The 22,434-nt window shown below is 57.3% G+C and overlaps 1 protein-coding gene across 2 annotated transcripts in view; it reads left to right on the top strand.

Moving 5' to 3' along the window:
- Positions 1-1,460: 1,460 nt before the first annotated feature.
- The window catches only part of COL27A1 (collagen type XXVII alpha 1 chain), a 131,318-nt gene continuing 110,344 nt past the window's right edge, over positions 1,461-22,434 (top strand). For both annotated transcript variants that reach the window (XM_045563547.1, XM_045563546.1), the window contains exons 1-4: positions 1,461-1,627; positions 5,272-7,052; positions 15,190-15,243; positions 19,277-19,330. In XM_045563547.1, coding sequence (XP_045419503.1) covers positions 5,598-7,052; positions 15,190-15,243; positions 19,277-19,330 — 1,563 coding nt within the window. In that variant the 5' untranslated portion in view covers positions 1,461-1,627; positions 5,272-5,597. The remainder of the gene's footprint in view (positions 1,628-5,271; positions 7,053-15,189; positions 15,244-19,276; positions 19,331-22,434) is intronic.

The following is a 22,434-nucleotide window of genomic DNA, read 5'->3' as shown; positions in this document are numbered from 1 at the left end:
TACCACAAGCAGAGCCTAGAAGAAAACTCAATTCTCTGTCCTTTTTAAATGCTTTTCCCAGGTCCCTATCAGGTATCCCTCATATCTCATGGCCCACATTTGGGTCATACATGCATGCCTAAACCACTCACTGGCGTGGTAAATGAAATTCCCAGGATTGGCTTAGACTTATCCAGATTCATCCAGTATCCTCAGAAGTGTGTGCCTGCATGAACAAGCAGAAAGGGAGGAGGGACGGCTGTAACCACTAGTGTCATTCACAGTGCCCAAGTCATGGATGCTATTGATCATAATTGCTATTAAATTTGAAGGTAGGGGGAGTTGATGGAGGGTGTTAGCCTGTCCTCCACGGTGCCCAGGGAGCCTGGGAAGAAGCTGGGGCTCTGGACATCAATCTGGCAGGCGGGTTTCCTGGATTACATGGTTCCCCAAGAAGCACACCATCCTCGCTTTCCTCTTAGAAATGCATCCTGGGCCTGTCTGTCCCAGCCGTAGCCCTCGTCACCCGCCTGGTGCAGCTCTCTTGCCTGCGTCTTGGCCATCTCTGGCCACGTGCCGCCCTCCCCCCTGCCCGCCTGGGGATCAGATGCCCCGGGTGGCTTCGGGTGTCGCTGGTGGCTGCTCCCACAGGAAGGTGAAATTGGATCGTCGCCCTTGCCCACATTGGCAGGAGCCACTGAGCAGAGCTTTAACCCTTCCTGGCCCCAGAGTGCAGGGGCAGCAGGGACTGTCCAGGGAGCACTTTGCGGCTGGCTCTCAGCCGAGCCCTTAACATGCATGAGCTTATTTAATCCTCACGCCTGGTCTGCAAGTAGGGAGTGTCTGCCCATGTTGCAGAGGACCAGACAGGCTCGGGGCCGAGTGACTCATCTGGGGACACACAGCTGATAAGCGAGAGGGCCAGGTTTGCACCTGGTGTGCACAACCCCCCAGCATCTCCTATTTTCCTTCCTCCCATCTCCCATCAGCACAGAGCCAAGGAGGCAGCTGCCTCAGCGCTCGCTGGTCCTGCTTAAGGGGTCTTCTCTCTCTCCTGCCCTTTGAGGAGATGGATCATCCGAGCAGACCAGTCAGGTTTTCCCACTGACCTTCCAGCCCTGGCTCTGCCACACATGAGCTGGGGACTTCGGAAGGGTCTCAAGATTGTGAGGCCATAGTACAGATGGGGAGACTGAGGCTCAGAGATGGGGAGGGGCTGGCCCCTGGTCGCCAAGTGAGTCAGCGCCAGGTTTTGAACTAGACCCTGGATCTCCTGACACCCAGGGCAGGGCTTCCTGCCCACGGCTTCCTTCCCGGTGACCTTGGCTCATCTATCTGTGCAAAGTGAAGTTGTGTTTGTACGTGTGGGCAGGTCCTGATTGCAAGGCTGTTCCTGGAGGCCTGGGCACGTGGGCTGCTCTGATGGGCTCCTGGAGCATGGGCCTGGCCTCCCACCTGCTGTGGACGGGCCTGGGGCGGGACTGGGGCTGGGCCGTCCACTCCTGGCCCCGCTAGCCGGATCTGGGCGCGAGGGGTGGAAGCTGATGCCACGTCTGCTTGTGTCTCCCGGTCTCTAGGGGGTTTCTCTTCTCCTGGATCTTAGTCTCATTTGCCTGTCACCTGGCCTCCACCCAAGGAGTTCCTGAAGGTAATTCTCTCTTCTCTTTGTCCAGGGGGAGACAAAAGAGGACGGAAGGGGTCTGAGAACTCACGGATAGGAGACACCCATGCCTCTCAGTGCCTCAGTTTTCCCATCGGTAGAATGGAGCCTGTCATTGGCAAATTCTCTTCAGGCTTGAGAGAATCACCGTTTGGAGTTTTGTAAGGGGTAGGAGGGGCTCCGTGCAGAAACGTGGAAGGGTGATGCTTGTGTCCCTGTGTAAGGCAGAATTTCAGTGAGTCACTTTGGTTTAGTAAGCCTCAGTTGCCCACATTTGTCCCATGGGTGCTCCAAAAACTGCTGAGAGGACACACTAAGGCCACAACTATCAGTGCCCAAGCCTGGAATCCCACACCCCTTCCCATGAGACCCTGCTCTCCCCTCTTGTCTCCGAGGAGCTGTCCAGGGGGCCGGGGCGGCAGTGGGCCAGCTCCACAGCTGCCCATGGAAACTGAGACCTCTCCCACATCTGTTTGTCAAGCAGCCACAAAGCCTCTGAACACACCATCCTTCCCCTCCTCCACGCCCGGCCTGTGTGTTGGGATAGGCGGCCGGCATGCCAGGAGGCCCAGTGGCCTGACCTGGCCACTAGGCCAGGATTGGGCCCCTGGGAGGGGAGGGCCGTGCCCGGAAGAGACTTCTGCTGCCTGGCAACATTTTGTGCAAATGTCATATTTTCCGAGCTTGCTGTTTCCCCCACAAAGTAGGTGAACAGCTGTCCAGAGTCCTGAGTCAGGCCCGGGGTGGGAGGTGGGGGGGCTGGGGAGAGGCCGGAGCTGTGTGGAGCCAGGTTTATGTAATAAAGGGATCTTGCCGGGGCCAGCTGGCTGGGTCCGTTCATCTTGGCGTTGGACTGCATTCATTCCCCTGTCCCCCATCTCTTCGCCCTTGATGGGATTCTGGATGTGACTCCACCCTGCTTTCCAACGAGTCTGGGAGGCTCCAGAGCAGGACAGCATCGTGCTTAAGAACAAAGACCCGGGGTCAGATGGCCCGGGTTCAAACCCCAGATGTACATTTTTTTTCCAGGGGGCCCCGTCTTCAGAGGAGACCCCAGCTGTGCCTTTTATAAGCTGCATGGCCTTGGGCAGGTTATTATATCTAACTCTTCTGAACCTCATCTACAAAATGAGGATAATAGAAAGTACGTGCTTTATGGACTGTTGAGAATCAAGTGAGATAATGCATGTAAAGTCCGTGGTATGTAGAAAGTGCTCAGTAAATATTAGTTTTTATTATTGTTAATTATTAACTTGAAAAGTCTGGGCAAGAACATCCCTTTCCTATCCCCCTGCCAGGGGGGCTTTAGTGGACAAAGACTCACAGCAGCTCTGCTCTGGCCACTTGTGCCAGGTGTCCGAGTTTGGGGCCTTGCCCCTTGGCAGCAGATGGCCTTCAGGGGACACTTGAAGACAGGCTGGTTGTCAGCTTAGAAACCCACCCAGAGAGGATGACAAGGGGCATTTCATCCTTGCCACATGGCCAGTTGTGATTCCGCCTGGGCGGGTGCCAGGGGCTCTCCATGTCTCGTGTAGGGAGGGAGGTGAGTAGGTCTGAGGGGCCCCGAGGTGGGGCTCGGGGAAGGGGCCACATGGCTTCCTGTCCCTACCTCTTCTTCCACCAAGTGGCTCTTCCCATTCTATGCTGCCTATAGTAAATAGTATTTTGTGATAATAAGAGGATTTCAGTGATTAAAACATAGAAGGTGTACTAGTAAGAGAATCTTTTAGCAGTGGTTTACTTTAGCTTAGAACCTGGGGACAGACAGGTGGGAGAAAGGATGAGAAAGCAGGATTTGAAGAGAAATGAAATGCCCTTGGCTCCTAAGAAAGAATAAGGGTCTGACATCCAAGCCAACCTGAAACAGCATGGTGGAGCTATAGAATTCTTGGAACGTTGTGAGTACCTGTGCCATCTCGCGGCCTGGTTCAGCTCCCTTGCCTTACAGGCAGGGAAATTGAGGCCCAAGGGTCAGGAGGAAGAGACTGAGCAGGGTTACCTGGTGTGGGGCTTGGGTGAGGATGATGAGGAAGACTGACCATTTCATCCTTTCAGCGCCCTGTGATGAAGGCGCTCTTCTTCATAGCCTTGTTTTACAGCAGAAGGAACTGAGGCTCAGAGTCCAGGCCCACAGGTGGTCTTGTCAGGCTCTAAATTTTGGCCTTCTGACTCCAGGACCTGCTATGGAAGTATTATGCCATGTTGCCAGCACTCAGGTTCTCAGTTTCCCTCAGCGGCCCATCCATTTGTTCATATATCCGTCCATCTGTCCATTTATCCATCCATCATCAATCCACTCATCCATCTATCCATCTATCCATCCATCCATCCATCCATCCATCCACTCATCCAACCATTCATCCATCCAGCCAGCCATTCATCTATCCATCCATCCATTCATCCATCCATCCATCCATCCATCCATCTCAGAATGGCACCCCTAGGTGCCAAATGCTGTCTTTAGCCTTCATCGCAGCCTTTGCCTGCGGTGACAGGAAGAGAGCGTTTGGCACTCGGGCTAGCTTGCTGAGCTCAGGGGAGGGGCCCTGAGGAACTGACCCAGTCCCCAGTTCTGGAGGCAGCCCCTCCTTCCCTGCCGGGAGGGAGCTTGGGAGCCCACTTCTGCAGACACTGGCAGACACAGCTCAGCCAGCTGAAGGGGGTCCGGTGGCCTGGCAGAGACAAGGTCAGGAAGCCTTTCCATAAACACTCTGGACACCCTCCTCTGGCTCTGGCAAGCTGCACCGATGTAATTACTGGGCGGATGTGACCTGGCCAGACCACGGTCAGATGTCCAAATGCTTCGCCAGAGGACAGAGTTTGCAGGGATGCCTTGATTCCGTCTGAGGCTCTTCCCAGAGCCACACAGGGAGGAGGAGGAGTCAGCGGAAATGCCATCTCCCTCTGATAGCAGAAGATAGCAGCTCTATCCTGCTCCCGCCAGAGCGAAACCTCAGGTGGGGGAAGGGGACTGGGTGGCTTCCTGAGGAGCTGGTGACACCAGTCAGGCCCCTGATCATCCTTACCACGCTTCGTGGACATGTCCATGCCTGTCACCCTGGTCCCTCACTTACGGGACTGCCTCGTGGAGGAGACGACTTTTCAGGTAGAGAAAAAGGAATATGTCAAGTTAGTGCTGGGCAACCTCTGACACTCTTAGCAATAGCATTTGGTGATTTTCATTATTTTTAGTGTTAGCAGCTGTCACTTGAAAGTGCTTATTTTGTCCCAGGCACTTTTCAAAAAGCGTATACACTCATGTAATAGTTACAACTTCCACCTGAGATCGGGACGCTTATTATCTCATTTAATAGATGGGCAAACTGAAGCACTAAAGTCACGGGTTAGTAAGTGGCAGAGTGGGATTTGAACCCAGGAAGTTTGTCTCCAGAATCTGTGCTTTTACCCTGATATGCAAGATCATGCAGCCAGACAAGGTGTTGCAATATACGCTGGATGGCTCCAGCGCTGCCCTCAGCCACCATCATGGGGCAGCGTTATTTTTAGACGAGTGAACAAGTGACCAGGTAGCTGTGGGTGGCCCGTCCACACTGCCTGTGCCCCTGGGGCTGTCTGGGGCTGGGCTGGAGCAGGCCCTGACTGTGTCTTCTCCCTTCTTCCCACCCTCTCAGATGTGGACGTCCTCCAGCGGCTTGGCCTCAGCTGGACAAAGGCAGGGGGCGGCCGGAGCCCCGCGCCCACGGGGGTCATTCCATTCCAGTCGGGCTTCATCTTTACGCAGCGGGCCCGGCTCCAGGCCCCCACGGCCGCCATCATTCCTGCCGCCCTGGGCACAGAGCTGGCGCTGGTGCTGAGCCTCTGCTCCCACCGGGTGAACCATGCCTTCCTCTTTGCCGTCCGCAGCCGGAGGCACAAGCTGCAGCTGGGCCTGCAGTTCCTCCCTGGCAAGACGGTCGTCCACCTGGGGCCCCGGCGCTCTGTGGCCTTCGACCTCGACATGCACGACGGGCGCTGGCACCACCTGGCCCTCGAGCTCCGTGGCCGCACGGTCACTCTGGTGACGGCCTGTGGGCAGCGCCGGGTGCCTGTCCCGCTGCCTTTCCACAGGGACCCCGTGCTCGACCCCGAGGGCTCCTTCCTCTTTGGGAAGATGAGCCCGCACGCAGTCCAGTTTGAAGGTGCCCTGTGCCATTTCAGTATCCACCCCGTGACGCAGGTCGCTCACGATTACTGTACCCACCTGAGAAAGCAGTGCGGCTGGGCTGACACGCACCGGCCCCCGCTGGGACCCCTCCTCCCCCAAGACTCTGGCAGACCCTTCACCTTCCAGACCGACCTTGCCCTGCTAGGCCTGGAGAACTTGACCACTGCCACGCCAGCCCTGTCTCGGCCAGCAGGCAAGGGGCCCAGGGTGACTGTGGTGCCTGCCACGCCCACCAAGCCCCTAAGGACTAGCCCCACAGCCTCTCACCAGCATACTGCAGCAGGGGGCCCAGCCCGGACCCCACTGCCACCTGCCAAGCTGTCAGCCAGGAACACACCTGCCCCTGTGCCCCCAGCCTCTCTGGCTGGCTCCACCAGAATTCCTCGCCCTGCAGCCACCCAACCATTGCAGAAGATCACAGCCACCCAAATCCCCAAAAGTCTCCCTGCCGAGCCTTCAGCCCCTTCTCCTTCAATCGCCCCCATCAAAAGCCCCCATCCTACCCGGAAGACAGCTCCACCTTCATTCACACAGTCAGCCTCACCCACCCAGAAGCTGGTGCTACCCACTTCCCGCCCAATTCCTGCCAAAGTCTCCCGTCCCATGGCACAGCCGATGCAGAGGAACCCCGTCACACCCAGGCTCCCACCACCCAGTGCCCAGCCCCTACCTCCCGCCACTGGCTCCTCTAAAAAGCCCATTCCCACGGTAGCCCAGACTGGGGCCAAGATGACCAGCCACGCCAGTAAGCCGGCCTCTGCCCACGTCAGCACCCACAAACCACCCCAGCCCACTGTCTTGCTCCCATCTCCTGCCCCCACGCCTGGCTCCACCAGGGCCACCCAGCCAGCTGCCACGACCGTGCCTCCAACCTCAGGCACCAGAACTCCCCGAACGGCATCTCCCATCCCCACTCCTGCTTCAGCCCCCACTGGAAGCAAGAAACCCACTGGATCCAAAGCCTCAAAGAAAGGCGGACCCAAGAGCAGCCCCCGGAAGCCTGTGCCCCTCAGACCTGGGAAGGCAGCCAGGGACGCCCCAGCGAGCGACCTGACCCACAGGCCCAGCCCCACACAGGCCCAGCCCCGTCGGCAGACCACCTCGGCCCTGGCACTGGCCCCAGCGCAATTCCTGTCCTCCAGCCCACGGCCCACAAGCAGTGGCTACTCGTTCTTCCACCTGGCGGGACCTACGCCTTTCCCTCTGCTGATGGGGCCTCCAGGGCCCAAGGGAGACTGTGGCTTGCCGGTAAGACTGGGCGGGGTCCGCATGCTGCTTGGAGCTGGGCGGGTGACTGGGTCAAGTGGTTGCTCCTGGGGAGGGCAGGGAAAGGAGCAACTTAGAGCAGGGAGCCGCTTATGGGCACAACCTTGGCTCTGACCCAGGCCCGACTCCTCTGGTTCTGCCCCCTCCATTAGTGCATGCCCTGCTCCAGATTCGTGACGTGCTGGGACAGACTCCGGTCTGGTGGCCACCCCCAGGTGAAGAGCACCCTGGGCTTTGGTTGGCCTAGGTCCAAAGTCATTCTTTGCTGACCCAACCGCAAAGGTCAAATGGCTTAAGGAAAGCCGCTGGCGGACTGGCCCTGGCTTATGCAGCAAGTGAGCGGCCTCCAAAGCCCGGCTCACGGAGCAGGGCTCCTTCCGGCCCATCAGCTCAGCTGGGCGCTGCGGGCAAAGGTCGCACATGGGTAGTCCTGGGTATGTTTTGTTTGGCACGTGCAGTATTCTTTTTAAAAAATCTAATAAGTCACTAACATTTAAAACACGCGAGAGATTTCTTATAAAAGAGTCAGCAACCAGCTTCTCTTGGAAAGTGGGAGTTGCAGGGGCCCTTTGGCTGCCTTTAGACGGGACAAGCCCATCCTGTCTCTCTGGTCCCCACTTCTCTGAGTCCTCCCGCCAGAGTCCTCCCGCCCATTTATGTTACCTGCCCGGTCGGCGCCTCAAAGCGTTTGATTTGTGGGTCCTGGTAGAGGAGTTTGGGATGAGGAGGGTGAGCGTGCGCCAGAGGGAACGAGGAAGGGAAAGGAAAGAACATTCCATGTGCAGAAGATGGTCTCAGGGTCGATGCCTCCGGCTTGCCTGGGACCGTCTCCAGGGGCAACGACCTTCCCACAGCTGGAGGCCAATTCCTCCGGGTGGGGAATGATGGGATGGCGTTTCCAGAAGGCTCGGGCCTCGGCTCTGTTCTCCTGCCTTGGAGATGGCCACCGTGGGGAGGCCAGAGCTCCCACTGGGCTCCGTGTTTGAGGTTAGGCCTCCCGACCATGTGGGGATGGTGGCAGATGCTGGGAATTCCCAGGCCTCACGAACACACTTAATGAGTTTTAATAATCATTAGGAATAATATTTATCCAGCCTGTCTCCAAGGGGACCGAGAGTCCACTTTTATTATAACCATATTGTAGAACTTATGGAAATTGTATGCATTGCTTTGCAATTATGTCAACATTCTGCTCGAGTTCCGTGTTGTGAAATTGGCCGTGTAGAGAGTTGGGAGCCGCCACTTTTCCCAGGAAAGAACGAGGAGCCCTTTTCACCTCTCCGGGCGACCCAGCCCAGCTCTGGCACCAGGTGCCTGGGGGCCCCGACCGCTCTGCTTCCCAAGCTGTGCGTGTGCTGGGCTCACGGCAGTGAGATCAAAAGGGAGTGACTTGTCCCCTCCTGACAGAGGGTGGTGAGGTCCATGGTCTCAACCCTGGCCACACGGCACGACCCGGCCAAGAGGAGGAGGCCAGCCCTCCCGCCCAGGGCTGCATGTGGTGTGGACAGAGGGGAAGGCCATGTCCAGGCCAGCAGAGCTGGAGCAGGGGTGGTTTTTTCGAGTGTAGCATCTGCCGCGGGCCTGAATCACATCCTTTTCCCTGGAACTTGGGGCTCTGGTTCAGCAGGAGGTGAGGCCTCCTGCCAAATCTCCTCCTCAGAAGGAGGCACTACAGTAAACCTGATCCGCTGATGGCTGCTTAGGTGTCACTCAGTTCAACCCTTCTCACTGGTCAGGTGAGGAGATAGGAGACTGCCCAGAGAGGCCCAGGACTTGCCCAAGGCCACACAGCTTGTGGGAGGCAGAGTTGAGGTTTACATCCCAGATTCTAGACTCCAAGACCAGCCCATGTCGTCCCATCCCCCTGAGTGTCCACTCTGGGGCTCAGGGCTGGGGGGCTGGGGGCTTCAGAGAGGAGTCAGCTCCTGTCTCTGTCCTCAAAGGAAGGGCTCAACGTCTAAAGAATCTTCTGTTTCAATAACCCACCAAGTTTATGAGCTGTTCCCATATGTGTGGCATCTCCCTTTGGGACCTCATGGAGGGCAGGATGCCAGTGTTCCTCCCTGCCCTGCAGATGACTGACCAGGCTGGAGAGACCAAGCACTTGGCCAAGGGCGCCCAGCATGTTCCTGAAGGAGCTGGGATGCGCTCAGGGTCCCCGACTTCCCGCCAGGGCCAAGGCTCTCCCTGCTCGTCCAGCCCTCTCTGCGGAGGGCAAGAGGGAGGACATCAACCTGCCTGGGTGGCATCCCTGCCTCTCTCCCCGTGCTGTTCCCTGTCCTCACCCTTCCCCCAGCTTGGAACTTAGCCTCACTCCAGTAGGAACCAAGAAGTAGAGTCTTTGTCCACTGGGTAGCAGGTGGGCGCCTGGTCACTTCTTTTTCACCAAATACCAGAATAACGTAATGGAAGTGGCATGTTTGAACAGCAGGGAAGCACACAGACCTGAATCCTGACTCCACCCTTTGTAGCTCTGTGACTCTGATCCACTCCGAGCCTCAGTTTCTGTAGCGTGTAAGACAATAGTAGCTCCCCTCTCCCTCTTGGGAGGATGACCTGAGAATTTGCAAATAAAGCTGTACTGGAAAGGAAGCAAGTTTTGCTGAGTGACTTTGGGGAAATTCTTTCCTCTCCCTGGGGCTCCCCTGTTGCAGGGTGTTGGAAGAGCTCCCCCCTGAGCAATGGCTGGGACCTTTCAGTGCCCGGGAGGGGTGCAGTGGCTGGGTCTGCATGTGCAGGCGTGGGCCTCGGGGCGCTCGGGGTGCAGGAGACCTGCTGGCAGAGGCTGAGACAGAGCTCTGGGCCGAGGCCTGCCGGGAGTTGTAGCTGCTGAGCGAGGGAGCTCCGTGGGAGCCCTGGGCGGGTGGAGCATGGAAAAGCTGAGCCTGGCCCCGGGTGAGTTGGGGCGGGGAGGCCGCGGTTCACAGAGCTGCACAGAAGCTGCACAGAAGCCCCACGCCTGGGAGGAGGCGAGTCAAGGCCTTATTTATTCATGGTCAGGCCACTGGCATTTGCACGTGCTTGCACTTTTTTCCGGCGTCACCTCGGGGAGACCCGGCTAAGGGCCTGGCCCACAGCAGATGCTCTGTGACTGCGTGAAATGAATGAAGGGATTTGATCCTTACAAAACAGGTTGTCCTGACTCCCAGGCCGGACTCCTTGAGGTTATACAGAACTCTCCTGTCAGGGGAATGAGGAGGGGCTGTGCATACTACAAAAGCACGCAGGCTTTGGATTTGGAATGACCTGAGTTTGAACCATTCCCTTATCCTGCCATCTGTTCATCTTTGCACAAAGGTTGATTGAATTTCTAGGGGCCTGGCTGGTGCTGTGTGATCTTTGGCAAGTTGCTTAACCTCTCTGAGCCTCAGTTTCTGTTTCTGTAAAATGCGGACACAGTGCCTACCTTTTCAGGGTTGTTGTGTAGATTCGGTGGGATGAGGGATGTCAGCACACAGCGCTAGAGCCTGGGTCCTAGTGGACTGTTGTGGCTGTGATCATGGACTGCTGGTGGGTGTTGAGGTGGGGACAGAGTTGCACTGAGAGAACCAGGAGGGTTTGGACACAACCTCACACTTTCTTGGAGAACTGTGCTATGAAAATACTAACTAACCTGGGGCTAGCCGGTAGAGCAGGGACAGCCCAGGAGCCTGAATGGATAAGAGTACCATGACACGTGTCAGCTGGGCAGGAGGGGCTTTGGGGTAGGACTGCCCTCTCTTTTCCCACCTCTGCACCCAGGGCTTCTCTCAGAGCTTCTTGACTTGTTTTCATTTGTTCTCTTTTTCCCCAGTAGCCCACCCCAGGTCATAGCTGGAGGGGCATCTCATTGCGTCTCCCGGGCCTTCATGCTTTTGTTTGGGGCTAGATCTTGAGACATTCACCCCTCACGCGGGCATCATTGAAAACTCAGGAGAATGGAGGGGTGTTTTGCTTTGTCTTTAGCATATCATGTTTGAGCACCTACTGCATGCCAGGCCCTGTGCTAAGCAGTTTGCATGCGATGCCAGTCAGCTCCAGGCAGGGGCCAGGGTCACCAGGGAGTTTAAGGGAGAGACGATTTCCAAAGGTGTGGGCAGCATCACAGGGACCAGCAGGGGCCGGTGAAGCACACGGGGCGTAGAAACTGCAGGAAACTGTTACTGCTCCCAGCCCTGAAGGTCCCAGGGGAAGGAAAGGTATTTCCAGTACCCAGTGAGAGTTCAAACCTTGAGCAGGGGTCTCCCCGACAGGGTCTGAAGCCACACTAGAACATGGCGGGTGGGGAGGGAGCAGGGAGAGGAATACCCCATCCTCTTTCTCCTCCTTTGTCGTCTCTTGCCGAGGTCTCCCATGAAAAAACCTAGCCAGCAGCTGGAGGGCAAGGAAGCCTGGGCGTGCAGTCTAGAGGTCAGCTCCCTGGAGCACAGCCTGGGGAGTAAATGGAGAATGACCGGCGTGCACACATGTTATCCCAGAAGGCAGATATGTCATCCCCATTTCGCAGCTGGGCAAACTGAGGCCCGGGACACAGAGAGATGAAGTAACTTGCTCAAGGCCATACTGAGCTGTGGTTACACCGAGAAGCTCTGTGCTAGCAGGTCCTTCCTAGGACAGAGACTGGGGAAGGCTCAGTGCCCTGTGGGAATTCTTGGGAATAATTGCGAGCTCAGATGGTTAGAGACGAGAGGGCCCTCTGAGACCCCTGCCCGCCCCCATCAGGCTACAGACACAGAGCAGAGACCCAGTGACCAAAAGGTCATTGCTTAAGGTCACATGGCAGTTAGGAGCACGCCCGGGACAGGACTCGGGTCTCCCACATCTCAGGCCTGTAAAATCTCTCATTGCTTACTGCCAGGGGAGATGCCAGCCAGGACTTGCTTCCTTCTGCAGGGCTTGGCAGGCGGGCCGTTACAGCTGGACACAAGGGTGGACTTGTTCCGTGGGATGGGGCTCCCCTAGGTCTGTCTGTTGGAGTTCAGGACCCTTGGGGGAAGCCCAGAGGGGGGCTGCTTGGTTGTTTCCATGGCTCTGCTTGCGTGCGCGCAGAGTCCGGGCCTCCTCTACCTCCCCCAGACGGGCCTGCAGCCCCCGCTCCGCTCCCCCTCGGCTCTGAGCCCTCTCAGAGGCCCCGTTGTTTGCAGCGTGGAGTGGAAAATCCCACCCTGGCCTCGTGAATCATCCCAGAGTCACCCTCTCAGGCTTCAGGCCCTGGAAAGAAATGGCAGCATTTTTCCACCACACGGAGAACAGGCAGGGTCTCAGATCGGGGCAGGGGAGGCCCTCGTTCACCCACCGACGCCGTGAGCACTGAGTGGGGAAGGCTCAGGCCCACGGCTGGAGCTGGGCGGCTGGTGGCCCCGGTCCAGGTCGTTGGAGTGGAGGGCTTGGCCAGGCCGCAGCTGGGGCCTGGGCTGCCATGTCAAGGAGCCGGCCCGTGGGCTGACATCACCAGGCTGGGCCCCGGGTCCCAACTGGCACTCACAGTCGGCTCTGCAGATGTTATGGATGAGGTCAGACTCCGGCCTGGATGCCCCATTTCTGGGGCAGAAGAAATGCCAAGAAGGTGTGTCCAGGCCTCTGCAGCTGCAGCCCCACTGGGATCCATGAGGGAGCTGCATCCCACGGAGCCTGTCTCTCCCTGGAGTCCTGGATGTGCCCTTCACCCCTCTGGGCCTTGGCCTTCTCCTCTGTGAGAGGGGAACCCACCTTTCCTCTCCCCACTGATAACCTAGTGGAGGAAATTACCCCCCAACCCCCACAACTCAGGAAATGCCGGTGCTGGATGTTCACAGATGGCCACAGAGGGGAAGGGACTTACCCAAGGTCATATACTTAGTGAGAGACACATCCGACCAAGATTGTCTGTGTGCAAGCTGCCAAAATAGAACAGGTCCAGTGGTCCTGAGTTTGAACCAGGGTCTACCTCTTGTTTGCTGTGTGGCATTGGGCAAGTCACTCTGCCTCTCTGAGCCTCTCTGATTTCTTATCTGTTGAAAGGGCCTGGTATGGTGACAGTAAGGCTTAGCCTTAGCCCCTTGCATTTCCCTTAAATTCTAAGTCACCTAGGAGATTTGGGTCAAGGAGGATCTTCTAGGAAGGGACATCTTTTGCTGTGCCCCAGAAACAGATGTGAAGGAGGGGGTCTTAACATTTTGAGTCAGGGCATTTCCAGGAGATTGCTAAACAGAAATAACAGCTAGCATTTTTTTGAGCATTAATTGGGGGCCAGGCACCGGGCTTAGCACTTTTTGTAGATTATCTGTTGGCCAGTTGCTATTATTATCCCCATTTCACAGTTATAGAAGTGAAGGCTTGGAGACTGGAGATAGCTTATCCAAAGCCACCCCGCTAGTAGGTGGGGGTGCCCGGTGGGAACCCCAGCCCCAGTCTTGCACCATACTCTACCACTCCTGCCAAAGCCAGCTGGGGAGGAGAGGGTGTGGACTGGCCTGGGGTCCTGAGCCTGCAGAGTCCGACAGAGGACCAGAGACCACCACCCAGCCCCCGAGTTCTGGGTGGAAGGAAAGTTGCCGCCAAGTTGGCAGAGGTACCCGGATGCTCAGAGGTGGCCGAGACTTGCCTGAGGTCACCAAACAGTCCCTCCTCCCTTCCCTCGGGCTCCTGCCCAGTGACTGTGGGCCCTTGGTGCCCAGATCTGCCTGCCTGGATCTCTCCTCTGATTTTTCTTCCCGAACAAGCCAGCACGCGGTGTTCACAGGCCAGCGCTGTGAGCCGACGCTGCCCGGCATGAGATCTGGATTAATTACCAGCCAAACCGTACTGGGTTTTCAACACCGATTTTGAACGCTGGGCAGGAAACCTGGAATCTCGTTGATGGTTATTTGAAACAAATGAATTCCCCAGGCCTCACACATCCTCGAAAGCCTGGCTTCCTTCGAAGGCTGCAGGCTCCCTTCCTCACATCAGGCGCTTAGTTAATCCTCATTACTCCTTCGGGGTAGGTGAGACAGTAACTGTCGGACCATTTTAAAGGGGGGGGCATCTGAGACTCGGACAGGTGGAAGGAATTGCACGAAGTCCCCAGCTGTTCAGCAGTAAACCCAGGATTTGAACGAAAGGCAGTCCGGGGCTTAGTGAGTCTGCTCGGCTGCCTCCCTCCCTGTGTGAAAGGAAAAGAGATGAGGCCAGACAGGTGCTCCTTAAATGCCAAGCCTCAGGGTTGGACCTTTCTCTTGTGGGAAATGGGGAGCCATTAAATGTTGTTGAGCAGGGGAGTGCCCGTGGCCAGGTGAATGTGGCTGTGTGGAGGAGGACTGGAGAGGGCCGGGAGGGAACGGAGAGTGGAGGCAGGGCGACCACGGAGGGGCAGGTTCTGGGGGAGCAGCGATGGAAGCTGGACCAGGCTCTGGCGTGGGGAACCGATCAAACATTTGAGTGCCAATGATGCACCAGGCACCGTGTTAAACATTTACTGTGTCTCCTATCATCCTTGAAACAATCCCATGAGGAGGGTATTATGGGCCCTGCTTTTATTAAATGCTTGCCCAAACTTGGCTGGTCAGTGGCAGCACAGGATTTGAACCCAGGGCTGTCTGACTCGGAAGCCTGTGCTTGTGCTCTTTGCTGCACTACCTCTCCGGGGTGAGGTGTGGGGTGCTGAGTGTGACCTTGGCCAAGTCTCTGCTCTGCTCCGACTCTGCAGTGAACTTGGCTGAGCTCTGAGGTCTCTTGCTGTTTTCTGTTATCAAACGTTTGGCTGAGCCCTGGGATAGAGAGATGACTCATATCCCATTATTTCCTTTGAGGAGACCATGATGTGATGGGAGAGACAGGCTTCTAAGCAGATAATTCCCCAAATAATACAGTAGTTTTTAAAATAGAAGGAAAGAGGGAACTTGGCCCAACTTGGGGAAGAGATCAGGGGCAGCTTCTTGGAGGAGGTGACACTCTAAGTTAGCTGGGTGATAAAAATCAAAGGCTTCAAAAACTAAGAAACAGCAGCTACAAAGACCCAAAATCTCCAAAGAGCATGAGTTCCTCAGAGTGGGGATCTCAGGAGACCCCGTCTTCTCAACCGTGGGGTGTTCCTGCTCAGAGCTCTGGACAGAATTACTAAATGACTGTTTGAACCCATTCTCTGCTGCCACTTGACACTGTCTTCTCGCTTTCTCTTCAGGGTCCCCCTGGGCTACCTGGGCTTCCTGGACCCCCCGGTGCACGAGGGCCTCGGGTGAGTAATCACACACTGTCCTCTGGAGCTCTGGCTGGCTGCATCCCACTGCCCCTGAAGTTCCAGGCTTGCCATGTGTCCTCAGACTCTTCCCTGCCCTTCCCTGGCACCTGTTTTCCACTTTGTCCACTGGGGGTGAACTTGGGGCTCTTGGGGGTGCTATGTGGACAGACATGGCATGGGACAGTGATCACCTCTTGCAGGTCTCAGTTGTCTACTGTGGGTATCGCCCTTTGCGGCCTGGGGTGGGGAAGGGGCTCCTGAAGCCCACGTCTCCTGAGCTGACGGGCTTCAGAGTTTGTTCAGGAGAAAAAACAATGACTTGGGAGGACGTGACCCTTGCATTCCTTTTCCCATTTTGCAGGGCCATCCTGGGGTAGGGATGCTGACATAGGCACCTGGAAGGGCCAGGGATGGGGGAGCCCCCCATGCTGGAGAGAGGCTGGAGGACAGCTCTGCAGGGCTGCAGTAGCTGATGTGAAAATAGCTGCTGTGTGTTGTGCCTGGCGCATCACTTTATGCTGCCTTATCTGACCCTCCCACCCAACCCCAGTCCCCCAGGGGCCAGTGTGATCATTCTCATTTTGGGATAAGGAAACCGAGTAGGAAGTGGCAAAGCCAGGACAGGAACCCAGGCTCTTAACCATATGCTGGAACCCGGAGGGTCCTCGTGCAGGGAAATCTGCCTCCTTCCCTAGAGGGCTGGGACCAACGACACCCGACATCTGTGCCCAGGCTGAATCAGCCTTTCCCACGCTGGGTGCCTGGCGAGGCCCTGGCAGAGATAGCTGCCTGGGGCATATTTTTAGCTCTGAGCCCAGCGGATGGTTCTGGTTATGCAATTACCCAAGCTCTAGTTCCCTCCAGACCTGGCCCTGTGTTCCCTGGGCCCAGGGCTCTGGAATCTGCTGTCTGAAGCGGCATTTCCTCCTGGCTTTGGAGGCTTCATGAAGCACGTGAAGCACATGCCCTGGGGACCACATAGGTATTGCAGATGCTGCTAGTCCAGGAGAATGTGCAGCCTGGGACCGGGCTGAGGCCCTTGACCAGCACTCCAGGCCCAGGCAGTCGGCCCCCTTCCCCCAAACCCCTCCCAAGGCCCCCGGCCCCTGCACCTGCCCTGGCTGTCTGCTCTACCCGGCATCTCGCTTCTGCAAGCTCCTCCTCTGTTCACGGCTAAGATCAAACACCGCCTCCATTTCTGATGACCACCCCCTTCTCGGGGCTCTTGCAGCAGTTTATCTGCCCCGTCTGGCTGGCCCGGGTCACTTTCTGAAAGCTCTTACTGACTGTTGAGCTGTGTGCTGAGTTGTACGTGCATGATCTCATTCCGTCTTCCTAGCCATCCTGACAAGTCGGTTCCAATATGCTTCCCACTGGACAGATGAGGGAACAGGCTTAGAAAGGTTCAATTCCTTTGGATGAAGTCAAACAGAATAAATGCCAGAGCCAGGACGGCACCCCGGCAGTCTGACTGCAGAGCCCACTATCTTAACCATCTATTGTGCCAACGTTCTGTCTATTCAACCGAGCACCCCCCACCCCTGCCCGGGCCCGAGATAAGCCTTAATTACCTCTCTCTCTTCAGCGATGCCTAGTGGAGTGCTCTTCATGCAGGAGGTGCTGGGCAATTGGTTGGAAAAGGTTCTAATCTGGAGGTCCAGGACATTTCTACCAAGAAGCTGTGTGATCTTAGGCCAGTCCCTTCCCTCCACCAAGCCTCAGTTTCCCTAGCTATAAAGACTGGGATCATGGTAAGGCATTTCCAAGGTTCTCCCCAGCCCTGGGTGAATGACTCTTCTGACAGGCTTCCAGGCTGTCTGCCTGCCCCAACCCCCATCATCCTGTTTCTAGACTGGAAATTCCATAGATCATAAAATTCCGAAGATAATAGAATGCCGGATTAAACAATCCCAGGTCCTCTCTGCACAGATGGTGGCTCTGGGGCTCAGGGAGGGGCAGGATCTTACCTGAGGTCACCCAAAGCGCTGTGGCATACCCCTTCCCTCTTCCACATACTCCCCCAGCCCACTGACGGATGTTGGGGAAGCCCTGAGCCCTCCCCCACCCGGCTCTCAGGGCTGCAGCATTTATAGAACCGGTCTGCTTGGCTCCAGGTCAACTATGTGCCTCGTTTCTCTGCAAGGCAGTGGCTGGAGAGGGCTGGGGAGGTGAGGGTGGGAAAGCAGGAAGCCCCCACCTTCGCAAGCTGCAGATGGGGTAGCTGAGTGCTCCGGCCCACCCTCTGTGGGGCAGCTGGGGGCATAACTGGGGAGAGGCAGCCACCCTTGACCTTGCACAGCCCATGCCTCTTTCTGGGGGAGCTGGGTGTCAGTAACCCCTCCTCAAACACCCCCACGCAGCCTTTGCCCAATTCCAGCTGGGCTCTGTGTTTAGAACCCGGGGCCCGGGCTGGAGTGAACATCGGAAGTTTTCCAGATTCCTGAGTGACCTCTGGGTCCCGGTCATTCATAGGAGAGATGGGGAGACTGAGGCTGGGGTTGTGGGGTGAGGCTTGGATTAGATCTTGACACTTCCCGGCTCCATCCACGTGCCAGGGGACCGTGTTTGGTGGACTGCGGTGAGGACAGGAGGGCTGGTTATTTTAGAGGGAGGGTCACACGTGGCACTCAGAAATTCCCCAGGCTGAGCGCACTGGACACTGCTCCTTCCTGATGCATTCGGAGAATGGGAGGGTCCCAGTTCAGGCATCGAGGAAGAACGGAAGAGGGAGGTGCCTTGGTTGGAATGTGACAGGCTGCAGCTGGGAAGCTGGCCTCGGCCAGGGAAGGAGGAAGCAGCTCATACACAGCCCGATGAGTCAAGAGGGGCAGGGATGAGGGCAGCGTGTCTAGAGGCTGGTGGGGTGGGGGGACCAGCGGACCCCTTGAGGTGCCTCTCCCCACCCCTCATGGTCCAGATTATTCCTGCTGGGCAAAGACCCTCGAGTATTACCTGCCTCTCAGAGCTCTGTTTCTATTAGGGCTGGAAGACTCTAGCCCAGCGCCCTTGCTGGAGAAAGTGGACATAACAGGACCCAGCTGTTGCAGGGGGATTCGGATCTGGCCTGGGAAAACCCAGTGTCATGAACGAGCTCTGGACTTGAAGCCAAGCCCAGGACCCTGATCTCGCTTGGCCATGGCTCTGCTGTATGACCTTGACCAAGGCTCTTGCACTCTCTGGGCCCCATCTTCCCAGCTGCTCTGTGGTCTCTGGGAGGACCTTGCAAGCTTGTAGCTTGCAGGAGTCTAAGGGAGAGCTCTGACCACGTGTTGTAGCCACAGGAGGAGTGCACCTTTGTTCACAAGAGGTCAAGTGCACCCTTCCTTGAGCTTTCAAGTCCAAAGGCTCAAACAGAAGTCCATTTGGAGTCCAAAAGATAAAGAAACCACTTGAGGCTGGAGGAGTCCTAGGAGGTTCCCTGGAGGAGATGGCATTTGAGTCAGGCCTTGAAGGATGGGTCAGGGCTTCAGCCAGAGAAGGGGGACGATGGGAAGGCATGCCAGATGGTTAGAACAGCGTGGGAAAGGTGGTGAGGAGAGAGAGTACCAGGTGTGCTGGAGAGAAATGAACAGCTAAGCGTGGTTTGAGCCCAAGGAAGCTGGGAAGGGCTGATGGGGCCAGGCTGAGGGAGAAGTGGCCAAATTCATGGGTCCAGGACTTGTGCTCTGTGGTCAGACATATCTGAGGTCAAAGCCCAGCTCTGCCTCTGAGCAGCTGGGTGACTTGAGGCAGTTATAAACCTCTGTGAGCATCATCTTCCTCATTTCAAAATAGGAATAATGGTGGCACCTACTTTGTGGGTTAATGGGATAAGATGAGATGACACGTGGGAAGTGTTTCGCGCAGGGCCAGGCATCCAGGGTCGCTCCTAAGAGCAGGCTGAGTAGCCGCGATGGCGTTGCTGAGACTTGGCTTGGAGAGAAGATACTGAACCAGTGGGTGGAGGGAAGGGGCCAGGCATTTGCAGTCAGAAGTGGGATGGCCCCTATTTTCTGTCACCTTTTTGGTTTTGTTTCTTTTCCCCTTGCAGGGGCCTCCCGGGCCTTATGGAAATCCAGGTCTCCCTGGCCCTCCCGGAGCCAAAGTGAGTATTTGCTGGAGATGAGGCCATGGAGTGGGTGCTGGGCTGGGGCTGGGCTTGGGGTGCTTCCCAGGGGCTCCTGGTGGGAGGGCTCCAGGGTCTCTGTGGAGGACCCCCATCCAGGCCAGAGGCACCCCCAGAGCCCCTCCCCAGGGCTAGGCCCTGTGCCAGGCCCAGAGACGCTGTGGGGAGTCCCAGGTTCAGCTCCTGGTTGGGAGGCTGGAGGAGCAGGGCAGCTAGAACCCAGAGCCCTGGAAGGGGAGCGGGCAGAAAGGTAACCTGCTGCTAAATCAGGAAGGCCTTGAATGTCAGACTAGGGACATAAGGTTTACTGGGTTGTAAGATGCACCCTGAGGAGGGACGTGGAAAGATTGCTGGATGCCACAGGAGGATGAGTTGTGGGTGGGGCCCAAAGCTGGGGAGACCAGGGTGACGCAGGGGAGAGGGGAGGCTAGCCTGGGCCCCTCAGGGCTGTTGGAGGAGGTGGGTAGAGAGGGTGGTGGTGGGTGTGAGGGGAGAGATGGCCACTCCATGGCGTCAGCCTCAGTGACCGAGCTGGGACCCCAGGAGAAGGAATGGGATGACGTGTGTGGGAACCTGCAGCCAGCCTGGTTCTGAAACGCAGGAGCTCTGTGAGCTGCAGATAGAGCCGGTGTGTTCTGGGGAGCGGGTAGCTGGCATAGAGATGCCACCTCCCCCCAGGAGCCTTCTAGGAATACACCCGTCAGTGTTTAATGAGATCTTAGAGCCTGGAGCTCGGGCAGAGGGCAAGGCCGTCGGGGCGCAGTACTGGAAGTGAGCAGCTCAGAGGAGCGCCAGGGGCCAGCAACATTTAGGTCACGGGGAAAGGCTGGAGAGATGGGAGGGTCAGAAGGACGATGCAAAGTCCCAGAAGCTAAGACCACAGCGACTGTGCCCAAGGAGCTGGGAGGGCCAGGGAGGGCCTGTGTCCTCTGCAGGGTAACCAGAGCACCCCAGGCTTTGTTTGGCCCAGGTCCAAGGTCATTCTTTGCTAGCCCAGCTGCAAAGGTGAATGACTTAAGGAAGGCCATTGACTGACTGGCTCCAGGCCATGCAGAGTGAACAGCTGAGTGGCCTCCAAAGCCCGGCTCTCCTGACTCTGGACTATCAGTTTGTCTGGGATCTTGGGACAAGGGTTGCACTGGGTAGCCCAGGATACACGGACATGTGGTGCCAGCATCCCCGTGTGGGCGCTTTGCACAGAGCTGCAGGAGAACCAGCTTCAGCCTAGGGCTGCGACCCTGCAGCCAGGGCTGGGCTCGGGCTCCTCCTTAGAAGGCCGGCAGTAGAGGCCTCACAGCAGCTGCCTGGAGGTGCCCTGGGTTTTAACACGGCGCCCACTGACGATGACAACTGCCGTGCACTGAACCCTTCCTGTGTGCTGGGCACGTGCACTTTACGCGGCTTGTCTCATTTGATCCTCACAAAGTCCTAAAGAGACCGGTAGAGTTACTGTACCCATTTACAGATGGGGAAACCGAGGCATAGGCAGGAAATGGTAGCAGAAGCTGCCCTCGGGTCAGGCAGGGAGAGAAGAACTCCTTTGGAGGCTTCTGCTTTGCAGAGGTCCGGCCAGATGCCGAGGCAGCAGCTGTTTTGAATTGCCGGGCTTGGCCCCCTTGGCCTGCTTTGGGACAGGCCAGTTCCCTCCCACCCGCAGACTGACCCCCTGCTCCTGGGGCAGCAGGTGGTCCATCAGCTGTTTCTCCTGGCCCCCCTAGCCCTTTGAGCGCAGGAAGGGGCCCTCCAGCCGCTTCTCCCTCCGTTTTGAGAAACAGCTCTGGGTGTGGCCACTGAGGCTCGTCCCCAGCAGGTGAGTCTTCCTGCCGCCATGTGGAGCTGGGAATTGTGGACTCAGGGCCTCGTGGACAGGACTCCAGCCTGCTTCTGTGTGTAACAGATAAGGGTGTGGGTTCCAGAAAACACACCGGACTCAGAAGCTGCTGCTCCCATTGGGACTTGCATAAAACACCAAGGGGAAAAGTCATGCCCCTTTGCCTGGACACTTGGCCCTGAGCCCAAGCGTGAGCAGAGGTGGCCCCAGGGCAGGCTGGTTGGGTAGGAGGCTGAAGTTGCTGGGCCTGGGCCCCAGGCTGATCTGTGGCTTGGGCAGGACAGGGTTAAAGCAGGGTCTCTCCCTGCTGGAGTTCATGACTTGGCTAATACTGGGTGAGAAAGTGGTGTGTCCACATGGATGGGTGGGATCCGGGGTCCTCACTGCTCACCACATCCCCTTTGGGCTTGGGAGGTGACCTGGTGGGACGGTAGGGCCGGCCCCCCCCAGGCCCGTGCTGGCCCCTTCTCTGCCATTGTAGTGTCAGCTTCCAGAGCCCTCTGTGGGGCCATGCACCTCTTCCTTCTCCTCCAGCCAACAGACATGAGCTGAGCACCTACTATGGGCTGCTGCAGTGGGGCCCCCCTGGGGCGTGGGGCCTGCCTCTGTCTGCATCAGCCTGGGCAGTCGCCCCTGCAGGGCATCCAGGCCCTCGGGATCTGTGGCTGGTGGGAGAGAGATCCCCCGGCCAGACTCAAGGGTGGGAGAGACAGATGGGTTGAGGAAGATCAAGGAAGAGAGAAGCAGAGCTGAGGGACCTCCTCCCTCCCGAGGCTGCAGAGCAGTGAAGGGCCAAAGGGCCAAGGGCACTTGCCCGGGTCCCGCACTCAGCGGTGGGAAGGCTGTCTTGGTGTCCTGAGTTTGGCTGCGGGAAGGAGATTTGTCAGGATGCCACAGCTGGCACCGGCCAGAGCCGAGCCTCACCCGTCTGCCTCCTCCAGAGCCCAGGGCTCTGCCCACGTACCGTATACCCACGTGTTCCCTTTCAAATCCGGCAAGAAGAGGGCTGCTCAGCCCTGCAGAGTCGAGAGCCAGGGCTTTGCGAACGAGGCAGGAAAGCCGGAGCCCTGGGAGGACGGCGTTGGCTGACCCCAGAGGCCCAGGGTTGAGTCACTGGGTTGAATCATGTATCCAGTTGACCCATATTTGTTGCTTCAGAAAAGCACCGTGATTAAGGGTACAGACTCTGGAGCCCAGCGGCTCAAGTTCACATCCCAGCTCTGTCACCTCCTATTTCTGTGACAGTAGGCAC

This window comes from Lemur catta, chromosome 10 (assembly GCF_020740605.2).
Source record: "Lemur catta isolate mLemCat1 chromosome 10, mLemCat1.pri, whole genome shotgun sequence".
In the NCBI taxonomy this organism is placed as follows: Eukaryota; Metazoa; Chordata; class Mammalia; order Primates; family Lemuridae; genus Lemur; species Lemur catta.
The sequence above is the reverse complement of the archived record's forward strand: the minus strand, read 5'-3'. Positions and strand labels throughout refer to the sequence as shown.